Consider the following 14936-nt stretch of genomic DNA (forward strand, 5'->3'; position numbering starts at 1 on the left):
GGTTGATAATAAAAAAAATCCCGATTTAATACACTTGGCAGTGGATTGCAGCCTTTCATACAGCCTGTAAATTATATTTGGATACACATGACACAAAATAATAAGTAAATGATAAATTTATAAATTCTGAGTTATGATTAAAATAATTCGAACGTAGTAAATCCTAGATGAATTTAAGAAATTAGTATTCAAAATAGTTTATAGGATAAAAGTATATTGAAACAATTGTTATTTTCATATAAATAACATAATTTAAAATTAATTGACATTTTGTTATGATTGAATTCTGGAATATCTTGTATGATCCCGTTTCTATGACATTATGAAAAAATAATAACAACTGCTAGAGAAAAATACGATGCTTCAACGTAGGTTACAATAATCGATCGAATTAACTATAGATATTTAAGATTTTGACAATTTTGAAATGTCATTAATTGCAATTTTGTCTTTTTGCCATTTTTGTCAATTTTATCCATTTTGTCAATTTTGTCATTTTGTCAATTTTGTCAATTATGTCAATTTTGATAATTTTGTCAATTTTGATAATTTTGTTAATTTTATCAATTTTGAATATTATTCCAGTTTTGTCAATTTTCTCAATTTGGTCAATTTTGCAATTTTTACAATTTTGCAAATTTGTCAATTAAGTTTTTATTTCATTTTTGTCGTTTAGTTAATTTAGTCAAGTTAGTCAATTGTTTCCAATTTTGTAATTTTTTTTCAATTGGGCTGAAATGGTCGATTTGGACAATTTTGGTCAGTTTCATCCAATTTATCAGTATGTTTCATCAATTTTGACAATTTTGTCCATATGATTTGTCATTTGTGTAATTTTTGTCTTTCATGTCATTTTTGTCGATTTTATCATTTCTGTCATTTTTGTCATTTGCGGCATTTTTATCATTTTTCTCATTTTCTTCATCATATTAGTCAGTTTAGTAAATTTTGTCAATTTTGTTCATTATTGACTAAATGTCAATTTTGTCAATTATGTAAATTTTATTTTAAAAATGAAACACCGTCTTAGCCGATTTAGGCTTTACTGACTGAATAAATGACGTGGACAACTTAAGATCAACATTTAACACCCAGCACCGAGATGGGAATCGAACCCATGCCATCAGTGGACCTGCGATTACCGTCTTACCACGCTAACCACTCGACCACCGAGACGTACAAATTTTGTCAATTTTATAAATTTTGTCAATTTTGTTAATTTTTTCATTTTTTTTCAACTTTTTTTAGTTTTGTCAATTTTGTCGATTTTGTCAATGTGGTCAAAATGGTACATTTGGACACTTTTTTCTGTTTCTTCTATTATAACTATATGTTCTGTCAATTTCGTAAATTTGGTATTTTTTTCAATCTGGTCAAGTTTTTCAATTATGTCTTTTTTTTAAATTATGCCAATTTTATAAATTTTGTCAACTCTGTTATTTTTTCGATTAAGTCAGTATTAAATTATAAAAGGAATACTATCAAATGAAAGGTACAAAATGAAAGACAAATAAATTAATAAGAGTAATGATGATGAAATTACACAATTGAACTTATAGAACTTTGGGAATGCTGAAAAACGCTTACATTTCAGTAAATTCATAGGAAAAGAACATTTGGAACGGCAAGTGGAACTGAATGATGCAAAAATTTATACTCGAGAACAAGGACTAAAAAAATCGTATTCAAATCGGAGCAGCCAAGAAACAAAACCGCGCGTAGTTCACAAAAGTTCTGACCACAGTAGGTTCGCGACTCAGTAAACACGTGATTGTAGGGGATTTTTTTCAAGGGGAATCCGATCGCCAGAAAATCGTGAGCGAGCCGTGGCAGAAAACCTCGCGAACCTCGCGATTCTGGTTCGTGAACCAAATTGGAAAACGCATTGCACACTTGATGGTCGTGTTTTCCGTTTCGTTATTTTGTCTCCACATGGTTGTTGATTGCGCTAAATGCAACGCGTGGACAGATTGAATAAATCGATTTTTCAAAGTTTTCATAACAATTTCTTGAAAATAATTTACAATGTTGTAAATTTAAACGATGTATATAATTTGTGAATTGGAGTTTCCTTTCTGATGTTAAACAACGTCAAATTTGGCAAATTTGTATATAGAGTTTCGAAAGGATGCAATCTGCCCCAGTAACAGATAGAAATAAAATTGATTTAATTATCCGAAGGATAAAAAGTTCCTCCGCATCCTAAAAAGATGTATGCGGTGTGGGAAGGATAAAAAAAAATACAAGTCCAATCTAGAAATGTGCTACTTCGGCATCTTAATTGTATCCACTTTGTTATTTTCAAGTTTCTTCCGAAGTTCAAATTGAGAAAGCTATATAAGTTTAGAATTTCAAATTTCATGTCATGGCAGAAAAAAGGAGGCATTAACCGTGCTATGAAGTTTTGAAAGCGAGGGAAAACCATTAAGATAATTAAGAATTTCAATGTTAACTCATTGCGGACCAAATACAAGATATCTAGTTTTCTCGCTTGACGCGTTTCCGAGCCGGACAAACCGGGCAATTTTAAATAAAAACCTAGCAAAATCCGGGCAATTAATTTTAAAAATGTCCATAAATCCGAGCGTTATCTGGGCAAAAAACTTTTTGGTTCATCAGAACTTATCGACAGGTTTTAAATCGTACTTTAAGATCCAAAACACCTTTCATGATTATTTTTCTCAAAAAATTCCGTTTTGGAGGAGTTTGTTATTTTGATTTTCTAAATAAAGTGAATATAACCGGGCAAAACCCGGGCATTTTTCAAAGAAATCCAGGCAACAGGGCCGTCCCGGACTGTTTCAAAATTTTGTATTGAATGTCCAGGCAAACCCGAATAAAACCGGGAAATCGGACAACATTAGATAAGAAAGAAACGCTATTTCTCTAATATCGTTTTCAAGTAATGAGCAGATAATAATGACGAATTAAAAATAGCAGGAAAAAAATTCAACAAGCTCAATCAAAGGAAATCCAGGCAATAAACGTAGATTTAAAATCTATGAGTTTGATCAAGATCAAGATCAAAATTAATGTTAAAGATAATTATAAATGAAATATTTGCATTTAAATTTTTGAAAACTGCTTTTTTACTTCTGTTTTGAAATAAAAAAGATCTTTTTTTAATTCAACTGATTTTGGATGCAGCGAAATATTGGTGTATTACAATCAACTTTAGCAATATGGAGTATATGATCTCAGTTGAATTTCTGTATTTCTCAGGCTTTATATTGACATAATCTTTGATTTATGAAACTCACTTATGACAAATTAGGGACTTACTTTTTAGATAAGATAGATTTGAGTTATAAGTTATTTAGAAGTTTTTTTTGCTGTAGTATCGTATGAATGATAGAAAAATATTATTTTCGTATTTTTCATATAATTTTTCACATAAGACTTTAATATGAAACAATACAAAAATAGTAGGTAAGTAGGATGGTTTGTACTGATACAAAAGAATATTTTGATGTGATTCATAGCTTAGTCTTCAACATTTTTGATGTTATTCAGTTTTTCAAAGTTACAGAGCCATACCTAGTTCAGAAATATTTCAAATATTTTTCAGAACATTCTCATTTTGCAAAATATTTTCAATGGCATCTTATTTGATTTTCATTACTACTTAAATTTGACATACATACTACCTTTGAACTAGTGTGAACATATTCGATTTTTATTTTTAAAATATTTCAAATATGTACGATTTGCGATTGATATTTCAAATTCCGCTTGTCCAGTAATAACAAGGTCACGATCGACGGCGACGAGCTGGAGATAGTCGAAGACTTTGTCTATCTCGGCTCACTGGTGACCGCAGACAATGACACCAGCCGTGAGATCCGGAGGCGAGTTATCAGCGGAAGTCGTGCCTACTATGGACTCCACAAGCAACTGCGGTCGAGAAGACTTAGCCCTCGCACGAAGTGTAACCTGTATACGACGCTCATTAGACCGGTTGTTCTCTACGGGCACGAGACATGGATATTGCTCGAGGAGGACCTGCGTACACTCGGAGTATTTGAGCGACGAGTGTTAAGAACCATCTTTGACGGCGTACAGGAGAACGGAGTGTGGAGGCGAAGGATGAACCACGAGCTCGCGCGACTCTACGGCGAACCCAGTATCCAGAAGGTGGTGAAAGCTGGCCGGATACGCTGGGCGGGACATGTTGCGAGAATACCGGATGACTGTCCTGCAAAACAGGTGTTCGCCACGAATCCGGTAGGAACAAGACGAGTAGGGGCGCAACGAGCAAGGTGGTTAGACCAAGTGGAGCGTGATCTGGCGAACGTGGGGTGCCCGAGAAATTGGAGAACGGTTGCCATGGACCGAGTGAATTTTAGGAATTATGTTCGTCAAGTTATGTCGTAAGACGGAATACTATGTAAATAAATAATAATTTCAAATTCCTAATTTCAGCTGAAAATTCGAATTATAAACAAAACTTGAAAACAAATAATTCAATGTTCACGATTCAAAATTCATTTTTTTGAATTCCTTTTCTGGATTCAAAATTATATAATTGATTTAAAAAATTAGGATTGAAAATTCTTTCTCATAAATTCTTAATTTCATATTCGTGATACTTAATTTGAAACTGTACAATTTAAATTCGAATTCTGAGTGTTGAAATAAGTTCTACGAATATATGAATCTAATTTGTGGATTAAGAATTCCCAATTCAAATAGTAAAGTGTGACTTTTTCATTTAGAATTGAGTCATCAGAAGATCACAATTCAAAAATCAGGATTCCCTATTCCAAAATGAATTTCAACTGAATATTTTTGAATTTGGAAAAAGCAATTTTCAATCATTAATTTGTCCATTCCAAACTCTATTCAAAGAATGAGAAAATATAAATTTGAATAGCAAAATTCGTATAAGCGGATTCAGAAATGTTAAAATAAAATCTGAAAAACAAACTCCGTACTTACTAACAGTTCGAAACATACACACAAAACTTTCGAGGCTCCACTTAGCAAAAATTCGCTGTTACTTTCCGTTAGCAAAAATATTTTTTTACTTTTGAGTTAGCAAAAAGCACAATTTATTTGATTTTAGTAATCAGAAAGTTTATCTTGCTCGATTTTAGTAAAACGAAGGTTTTCTAGCCGCCTTATTTCTAGATAGCAGCCGCTGCCGGTAGAGACAAAAAAATAAACTGACGGGATTCAGTGCCGTTCCGGAAATTCGTTGCTGGCGGTTCTTTTGGTGGCTAAGTTCACGACAAATTGGTAGCCAAATCGATAGTGGATGCAAACAGGTAAGAGTCGATCAAGAAGTGTAAAATGTTTTCCGTTTTTTAATTTATGTTTTTTTTTCCTATTAGGTTGCTGCTGCCGGTGGGGTTCCGGGTTTTAACTGCAACAGTCCGAAAATCGAAAGGGACAAAGCTGGAATTTCAATGCGGTGCGTCCGGAACAACCCCGATGTCGATCGCTTGGCATTTCGCGTTCCCAGGATCGGAACTAAATAAGTTCCATGAAGTGTCGAAATAAAGAGAAAAATCAATTGAAAGTAAACTTATTTTTGTATTCTTTTCAATAATCTAACATTCCCTAAGAAATTGCAAAGAAAAACAATAAATATTGAAATTTCAGGTCTGGGGCGATCTTTTCCTCCGGTTTTTGCTAGAAAAGTGAGCAAAAATTGCGGCGGCTAAATTTGTCTCTCGTTTGCTAAAATTTTAGTTCGAAAAAATTGCTAAATTGATTGCTAAGATTTTAGCTGGTCAAATTTGAGCAAAATTTTGCTAATTTCCGGCCTCGAAAGTTTTGTGTGTAGAGTGATGAACCCATAAAAAGAATTTTGATAGTTTTGAATCATAAATAATGAATAATTAATTTGGAGTTATTCATTTTAAAGTTGCGTTGTGAATTTTGATGATCGAAAAATAATCTTCAGATTATAAGTAGATAAAAATGACGAAAAAATGGTAGATAAAAAAAATTGCAGAAATCAATTCAAGAAGCTCAATATAAGGAAATTCAGACAATAAACGGTGATTTCAAATCCAGTAGTAAGATCAAGATCGGATTCAGAGTTAATGTTAGAGATTATTATAATTTAAAAATAACAATGCAAATTTGTAATTTATTTTCCGACGTATCATTAATTCTATCGGTTTTTATCATTGATTGAGTATCATACTCATTTTTTTTATTTAAAAAGATTTGAATTGAGAATAACATGAATTTATTGTAATATTTAAAAACTACCGTCCAGTTATTGTTGTCAAAGTCCGTTTTCGCTTTGACAAAATAAAGTACGCACTCTTTTTTCTCTTCTTGGAAAATTGTTTCGTCTTCTTATAAGTTAAAAAGATTTCAATTCTTTGCAAAAGCCGTTGGAACTAAGGGTTTCATTATTTCTTCATACTTTTAGGGACATGTGAATAGGTGGTGAAAAAGCAAGTTTCCGTAGATATTTGTATCCCTCAAGCCAAAACCCCTCAAGAAAGTTTTTTTTTAAGAAAAATTACTTGAAAACTCTTCTTTGATTATTGAATTAATTTATCAATTTTTTATGATATTCACTTTAATCCTAAATAATCATTGATACGTTTGCTTGTGTTTTCTTATTGAAACTTTACATATGGAATCGTGGTTGTCTTTTCCAAATTTAAAAAACAGTTATGGAATTTTACACTCAACCTCTACTACAGAAATTTAGTGATTTGGATGAAATTGTAAGGCTCTAAGATTTGATTTGATTATTTATTCCTTAAACGGCTGTTAAAGATCATTATTAGGGCCTTCTTGTGTCCATTCTAATTCATAATTTTGTCAAAAAGCTTTGTTTAATTCAATTGACCACCCAGGAGTTGACATGGCAGAATGAATTTGATTTAATATTTAGAGTTTCGTAAATCTTAAAACGCTGTAAGTTATCAAAAAAAAAATTTATTAATAAACTAAAAAATAAAACAGAAATATTCCATACAATAATTGAAAGAACAGTGGAAAATGAAGAACTTCCTGCTGCTGCTTGAAGCAAAATTTATTACCCGTACGCGTACCTAAAGAGACGCACAGCCTGCCTATGGAAGAAAATCGAATAACCACGCGTTCCCTTTCAAAAAAAGTTCATGAACCTTTTTGCTAAATGGTTCGTGAGCCAAAATCGCGGGGAAAAATTTTCATGTATGTAACGATTTCCACGAGCGAGACAGGATTCAAAATCCAAAAGAATCGTCTGTTGGTTGGACTGCCTCGCTCGTGTTTCCTATGGTTCGCGAACCTAAGGGATTTTTTTTCACAGCCTGCTCGCGCTTTGGCGAACCTTTACGGGTAAAAATCGTAGACGAGCGGGAATCGCCACTCGTGTACACGATTTTATTAGTCCTTGCTCGAGAATATTAAAAATATCTATTTTTGATATTTGTCTTTAACTTGTCGGGATACATGCTACTACTAGATGAGTTGATCCCAGTATCACATTATTTTTTTTCCAATAAGATTCTATTTTCCCTACCCAGCCAAGGAATATTTAAATAAGGTAGTGCCGAGAGCCATGTTGGATTTTTTTGTGACGTCACAAAAACGATTGTATCGAAAATTTATGTGAGAATGCTAGAAATTTCAAAGAAAAACACGTTTTAGAACGAAATCGAATTCCAATTTCATTTCGATTTTGTTGTAGGGCCTCTATTTCATTATGTAATGGAGTTTTTTTGTCCTTTGAAGATTGCATTATGTTTTTTTTTCAAAATTTATTAATTAATGCAATGTCGCCTTGAAGCTAAAACGTGCAAAAATGAAGAAAATATTAACTTTAAAAAGGTCTAGCTGGTAGATATTGAATGTTCAACTGATTGTCATGATTTTAATCCAACTGGTTTACCATATACAATTCTTATGTAGAACAATCAAAACTAATTCATGATTGTTAACTCAGTTTACTAAAATGCCAATAAAAGATTGTGGTTTTGTTTAAAAAAATGCGTTTTGATCACTTTATTGAAATGAGGAGCTTAAACTGCACTGACTTGAACATTTTCATGGAAGACTTTGAACTAATTTTAAAATTTTGCAAATTTCAATGGTGAAAACCCACCATTTTTTCGAATTTCGATGGTCTATTTGATTGAAAAATTATATGAAAATGCAATTTTTTTTGTACCCATCTTAAAGAGCAAGAATCCTTCTACAATAGCATGTTTTCAAAGTGGAAAATTTACAGCAGATTCTTCGAATTATCATCGAAAAAGAAAAATGTTCTACTAAATGACCAGATTTTTCGTGATTGTGACGTCTCAGCCTGTATCAATACTAGAGCAGGGCTGCCTTGGCACTACCTTCTTTAAATATTCCTTGCTACCCAGCATTATTCACGATGACGCGACGTTAACAGTTCGCACGTTCTGTTTACAAATTTTACGAACCAGAAATGGAGTGTGGCGAAATTTTTCGTATAGCTGCACGGTCAAGAAATTTAACTCAAAATTCAGTTTGAGGATATCAAAAATCCAAGTTCCATTTTGTGAACTGAATTTAGCGCATTTTTTTTGTTTCTTAACTGTTATCGCTACGGGAATGAACAGAAAGTTGAAAATTCTTTCAAAAATCGAAAGAAGGTTTGTTTGTAAAAATGTTGCAACATGTTTTTAAAACCCTTTTTTCAACACAATTTTTTTGGACCAACCCACTTTACATTGAATATTCTGGGGCAACGTTTCTACTTTAAACGAAAAAATCCCATCGAATGTCCAAATTTGGGCGGTAGCTTCTTAAGAATTCGAATGTGTCGAATCGTCGGAATGTGTCGGAAGTGTTTACCGCTTTCACTATCCAAATTTTTGCTTTGCTTCCTTAGAGTGTAGAATTGGAAAATAAGGAATCAAAACAGGAATCGCTAAGTGTTAAAAATAGTGAGGCCAGGCAGTGCGTGACCGTGATTCAAACTTTGTATTTTGTGTTATTCTAAGGTTGCCAGGTTGCCCGGTTTTTATCCGGGTTTGCCTGGATATTTAATACAAAATTTGGGAAAAGTCCGGTCCGGCCCGGATTTGATGGGAAAGCCCGAATTTTGGCCGACAAATTGTGTTGAATTTTTTTTATTTATTTGTCCAAAACGAAATTTTTTGAGCAAGTTTCATAAAAATAATTATTAGAGCTTTTTTGAAAGCATAAAATACGATTTAAACTGTGCTGATAAATTTAGATGTAAAAAAAAAATTTCCAACATTTTTTTCCTTGATTTTTTATGAGTAATACCTAGGTTTTGACCAAATTTTTTCGGATGATGTCCGAATTTTGGTCGACAATTTTGAAATCAAATGCCTAAATTTTTCCAGGTTTTAAATAAAGTAGCCCGGATTGGTTCGGTCCGCAAACGTGCTGAAAAAAATCCTGGCAAATAAATGTTACCCGAGGTTTCTCTTATCCGTGTCGGCTCTTCCTCCGATTATCTAGAAAAGTCGGGGTTCTACTGTAGTCTGAAAACTGTCCTGCCTGATTCACTCGCTTTCACGGTCATAAAAATAAGACAGTTTTCTTCACAAGCAATGTGACCGACGCATGAAAATAAGATGCGTCAACTGATAATTATTTTAATTAACGAAAATTATTATCAGCTTATGCTAAGCATTTCTTCGAATAAACTTAAACAGCAAATAATTGGAATGGGAAAATCCCATCATAATATATTGATAGCAACTTCTGAATAATTGAAACAGCTTCTATTGAGAGCCAGCAGTGAATTTTTCGTCGTCCTACTGAAAGGTCATCGGGAGCATACATACAAGTGTTCGCGTCCGTTGATTCCAAAAGCCTGTGACACAGCTCAAAAACTTGAGTGAAATTTCATACGTTCCAAAGCAAATATACAATCTGGATGGACGGGAATAATTTTGGAAAGGTGTTCCGTAATTAACACAATCATTAGTATTATAATGAATTTAATAAGGTTAGTTTCCTGTCGATCAAATCTTTTAAAGCCGGTCTCAAATTGTTTTCTATTCAGGATGCTGATGATTTTTGCACTAATGACTGTAGTTTTAGCTGAGTTTGAAGATTGTCGAACCCTACATGGAACCGATGGAAAGTGTATTCCTGAAAGAAACTGCAGCCACATGGTGAATGTCATTAATGCCATAATTTATCAATCAGGCCAAAACTACCGCCGTAAAAATACTTGCAGTAATGATCCGTCAATGGTATGAGATTATAAAGTCACATTAATTTAAATAATTATCTGAGTTTATAAAAACGCGAAATCATTAGGTGTGTTGCCCAATCATCGATAGCGAAATCCCATGTGATTCACACATTATGATTGATAAAATTGTTGGAGGAGAATTCTCCACCATCCGACATTATCCTTGGATGGCATTAATATTTGATAATGACAGTCAAATACCATGGTGTGGTGGGTCTCTTATCAATCAGAAACACGTTTTGTCTGCGGCCCATTGTTTCCCTCAAGAATATTCTGCATCTGAACAACGATAGTATGAAAGCAAGAGTTATAAAAATTAAGCTATATATTTGAGGATTTTTCAACTTCTTCCAGTGTGGTACGAATAAGTGAATGGGATTGGACCAGGAAACAGAACTGCACAAAGGATGGAACGATTTGCCGCCAAATTCTGAACATTGATCAAATTTTCATACACCCATTTTACAATTATACAGATAACTATTCAAAAAACGATATCGCTGTGCTGAGGCTTTCAGGTCATGTGGATCCCTTTAATTACATTAAGCCAATTTGTTTGCCCTCTCAAGAACGTTTCAAAACACTGAAATTCGATGAATTGAGTCTCGAAGTTGCTGGATGGGGTGGAACAGAAGATTGTAAGCTAAAATCATGTTGACGGTTGTCCTGTGTTTATTTTTTTTTCTATCATAATATTCCAGATAGGTACAGTCGAAAATTGATGAAGGTGAAGCTTCCAGGCAAATCACTTGATCAGTGCAGAAGTCTATATAAAACACAAACATCTCTAGATAGTTCGCAACTTTGTGTCGGAGGTGAACAAGGAAAGGATTCATGTGTTTTTGACTCTGGTGGTCCGTTGATGTACCAGGATGGAGAACATTGGGTTCAGCTAGGCCTGGTAAGCTTCGGACCAGCAGAATGTGGTAAGAAGGGGTACCCTAGTATATATACAAACGTATTCTACCACTTAAACTGGATCGTAGATGTTGTCCAAGGTAAGTTAGAAACATAATTCTACAATGTACATGTACAGTCAGTGACAAACGTTAGTAACCAAGAACAACTGCCATCATCATGCTTAATTTGATAAATAGTTGTTTTGTTGCTTTGTTTTGTTGTTGCAGAAAATACTGTTTTACTACTGATACACTGATATAACACTGCACTACAATTCCATCAACCGTAGGTTCGTGTCTCAACTGCTTAGTTCGCTGTGTACCCCCAGGGCTGTAAAACAGAAACAAATTTAAAAAAGCGCTCAGATGTCAAATTGATCTAATTCAAGCACCGTGAGTAGGTATCAAATTTTGTTTCATTAGAATAATCATTATTAAAACTTTTTAAAGTCTTTAAGAGAGTTTTGCATTGGACAGGTTACTAAGCTGAGCATGCCTTATCTATAAAACATTAGTTTTGTTGATTTTGTTTGGTTCCGGCACGAGTTTTTATCATAAACGATTACAACTCTTTTCAAAAAGTGCTCAGTTTTCTGTCGAAAAGTAAAAAAAAAATACTGCAAAAATGCTGCATGGAATTTCTATTTGGCTGACCGAGGTATACCCTAGGGATGGCGCTAGCATTCAAAAAAGAACTCCATGTGTTCTAATGACACGCAGAAAAATATTAAGAAATTTGATTTCCCACCAAGCATTTTCAGCCTGCTTCAATTTTTCTGCGTGCAACAGTATTAGTTGCTATGGTGTTCAATTTGTGTTTTGTTTTCTTTCGAGTGAAAAAAGGTCCCGATGGTTGAAATTAACGAGCGGCAGGTAAAAAAAAACTCCACAAACAAATGGACCGATAGATCCAATCCGATCAAAAGGGGGGCACACTCGCCTCACTCATGAGCAACTCATGGCTAAAACTGACCCCCCCATTTGTCCACGCTGCGACACAGTTATAACAATCAAACGCATCCTAACAATGTGCCTGTCGAGTCTCCGATTCCGAGAGTAAAAAGGAGTTTCCGTCGCTTCCTATTTCGGTTTTCCACTTCAGTAAATCTTCCGGCGTCACATGTGAAAAAAACATCGAGGTCATGTAAAGGTCATGTAGAGTAGAGGTTTAATAAACCATTATATTAGGGTCATTCCATGACAAGTGTGCAAAAAAAAAAGAGTTTTATTGTCATTATTTCTTTCATAACTCCTCAAAAAGTGTATGACCTACTTCGATGTTTTGAGATGAAAGTTGCAACGTGAAATGAGCTACACAAAGGTATTTTTTTGCAGAAAAGTCGATGATGCGAAGGGTACTTTTAAACGCCTTTGAAGCTTGTTTACTATTATTCAAACTAAAATCAACTACTTTCATTTTTTCAATATTTCAATTTTTTTAAATTTTCAATGCGTTTTGATGTGCGATTTTTTGTTTTCCGTTTAAAAATGGCAAAGTTGTGTATGTGGCTTTTAAATTTTTCACAAAAAATCTAGCCTCAAATATCTCAAATAGTAAAAAAAACTGGACAAAACGTGTGTGTATCGCACACTTAAACCAAATTTGAAATTTTGATTAATATCTGAAAACCCCCGGCGCAACCCATCAGATAATAATAAAAAAAAATTTGACTAGGAGTTCAATTATTAGCCTAGAGTCTTTGGCAGCAATCGGATTATTTATTTTCGTAAAAGGAGCTACAATGGCTTTCATCCATTTAGTTGGAAACCTTTCAGTCGCTGTGATACTGTTAGAAAGATGGCATAAAACAGGTGAAATGATGGGAATAAAAGATTTAAAAAATAACGGGGATGCTATCTAATCCAATTGCATTGCAATTTGAATGACAATTCAATAGTTTAGATAGCGGATGATGCAGAAAAAATTCTAATATTATAAAAAAAATCAAAATCAAAACAGATAAAGCACATAAAAAGAAATCTTTATTTTCTGAAAATCTTTCAGTTGACTTAAAAATTTGCTTCAACAATTTGATAGATTTGATTTATTTAAATTCTACAAAGATATTTATTCATCAATTTTGATAATTTCTTTTTAGGTTTATATAAAACACAGGAAACAACGACCACCCGCAACTTTCCGCCGGAAAATTCTCATACATTTGATTCTGTGCTCGGGGCGATTATGAATTCAAAAGGTCGTATTTCTGCTAGCATGCAGTTCTCAACCATCTCAAATAAATCGATCATAGAAGCACTTTATGACATCTTTAACAGTGCATTGAAAGAGGTAAGAAAATAATTATTGGAATATAATAATTACAGAAATACTCATGATCTTAGGTACATCTTTCCTTTTAGCCCTAGTCAAAAAAAAGTCAATTCAACAGTTGATTACTGTGTACAAATTGACAACCCTGTTTTGATATGGAATCCCGTATACGTTCTTAAAGTAAACCTTTCAAGATGTTTCACTATTTACTAAATTTGATATGTGTGGTCCTTTTAAACATTTGAAAAAATTGAAAGATTTGTGTGACTTCATTTAACGTTCCGAACATTTCCCTTGAAAAAAGATAAAGTTCCTACCTTTGCTGTTAGAAAAAAGTGTTCCTGTAAAAACAAGGGTCTTCCATTTTAGAGCTTTTAAAAATTCAGATTTTTTTGCAGTGTAGCTGAGAGATGAACAATAAAAACAATTCCAACCTACAAATAAATTTCGGTAATAGAGTCTTCAAGTCAATACCCAAAACTGTAGGTACAACTTAGAAGGTTCAAATTTGGAGTGCTGATTCAGAATTCAGATTCAGCTTTTAAGTTCAAAACTAATAAACATTATTCAGAACACAGATTTTTACTTCCTTGAAGTTTCCAGTTTTTTCTAAGCTTTAAAAAATAAATGAGGGATCTCATTAAGAGTAAAAAATTCAAATCAAAACCTTAAAAATGGTTGGTAATTTTAAATATTTCCTTCAATATTCCGGTATGATGAGTTTTGAACATGGAAAATTAATCTAGTTTTTGTTACAAATGCAAAACCAAGATTTGAATCAGGATTTTGTTCCAATGATGAACCGAACTGAAAATTAGGAAAAATAAACTGGGTACAGATTCCAGAATCCGACCATTTTGATTTTTTTTTTTAAATTTTGGAACCAGAGCATCGAAAATGATTCAAACCTAAGCTTGCCAGATATTTTTCCGTACTTATCCGGGCAGGGCAAATCCAAGCTGTTTTATCCTAAAATCTTGAAAAATCCGGGCATTCGATTTTAAAGTTTAAAACCAGCCAGTCTTTTTTGGATAACATTTGCTTAAAAAATTGTTTTGGATGCAAAATATATAATTGGGATCACGCATTTTATATTTTTCTTTGATTATGCAAATAACGTGGAAAATTCGAGCAAAATCCAACCAACCTGGCAACCTTAGTGAGTCTTATTTTATTATTCGTATTCTTATTATTCGAATTAAAAATGAGATATTCTATACTTTTGGCAGCACTGGTTACCGCAGTTATCGAGCTTTTGTGTAGGAGAAAATTTTTCGCAATCATTGTGGTTATTTCGCAGTATTAATATATAAAAAGTTCGCAGAATAGTGATTAAGCATTCGGAAAGTTGATGAATAGTGAATGCAACTGGTTTTATTCGTGTATAAAGTGAAAAACTTTACTTCAAAGTGCTGTGGAAATATCGCCTTGAGAACAAAGGCCATCATTAATTGATACAGTGGTCCTTTTCACTCTTCAGACCATTTCTCTCTCACACAAGGCTATTATTGCGCCTTGTTTGCCGTCATCTCGAAACCTGTCTTATAAACGATCAAAACGATCAGTTTGAAGTCTGTCATCTGTAAGTTTGCCATAATTTTTT

The 14936-nt window shown here is 33.4% G+C and overlaps 2 protein-coding genes across 5 annotated transcripts in view; one reads left to right on the top strand and one right to left on the bottom strand.

The window, feature by feature from the left end:
* LOC129746201 (uncharacterized) overlaps positions 1–14936 on the bottom strand; it is a 380075-nt gene that overhangs the window by 184318 nt on the left and 180821 nt on the right. The window lies entirely within an intron of this gene.
* On the top strand, positions 10034–13560 carry LOC129746204 (CLIP domain-containing serine protease B15-like). Its single transcript, XM_055739760.1, has 7 exons — positions 10034–10160; positions 10228–10454; positions 10517–10800; positions 10864–11160; positions 11290–11458; positions 13161–13351; positions 13423–13560. Exons 1-5 carry the CDS (start codon positions 10077–10079, stop codon positions 11316–11318), a joined length of 921 nt encoding a protein of 306 aa, XP_055595735.1. The 5' UTR covers positions 10034–10076; the 3' UTR covers positions 11319–11458; positions 13161–13351; positions 13423–13560.

This window comes from Uranotaenia lowii, chromosome 2, assembly GCF_029784155.1.
Source record: "Uranotaenia lowii strain MFRU-FL chromosome 2, ASM2978415v1, whole genome shotgun sequence".
Taxonomy (NCBI): Eukaryota; Metazoa; Arthropoda; class Insecta; order Diptera; family Culicidae; genus Uranotaenia; species Uranotaenia lowii.

Coding starts and splice junctions, on each gene's coding strand:
- LOC129746204 (XM_055739760.1), top strand. CDS start 10,077: ATGGTGAATGTCATTAATGCCATAATTTATCAATCAGGCCAAAACTAC. Junction 10,455..10,516: donor TCTGCATCTGAACAACGATA/GTATGAAAGCAA, acceptor AACTTCTTCCAG/TGTGGTACGAATAAGTGAAT. Junction 10,801..10,863: donor ATGGGGTGGAACAGAAGATT/GTAAGCTAAAAT, acceptor ATAATATTCCAG/ATAGGTACAGTCGAAAATTG.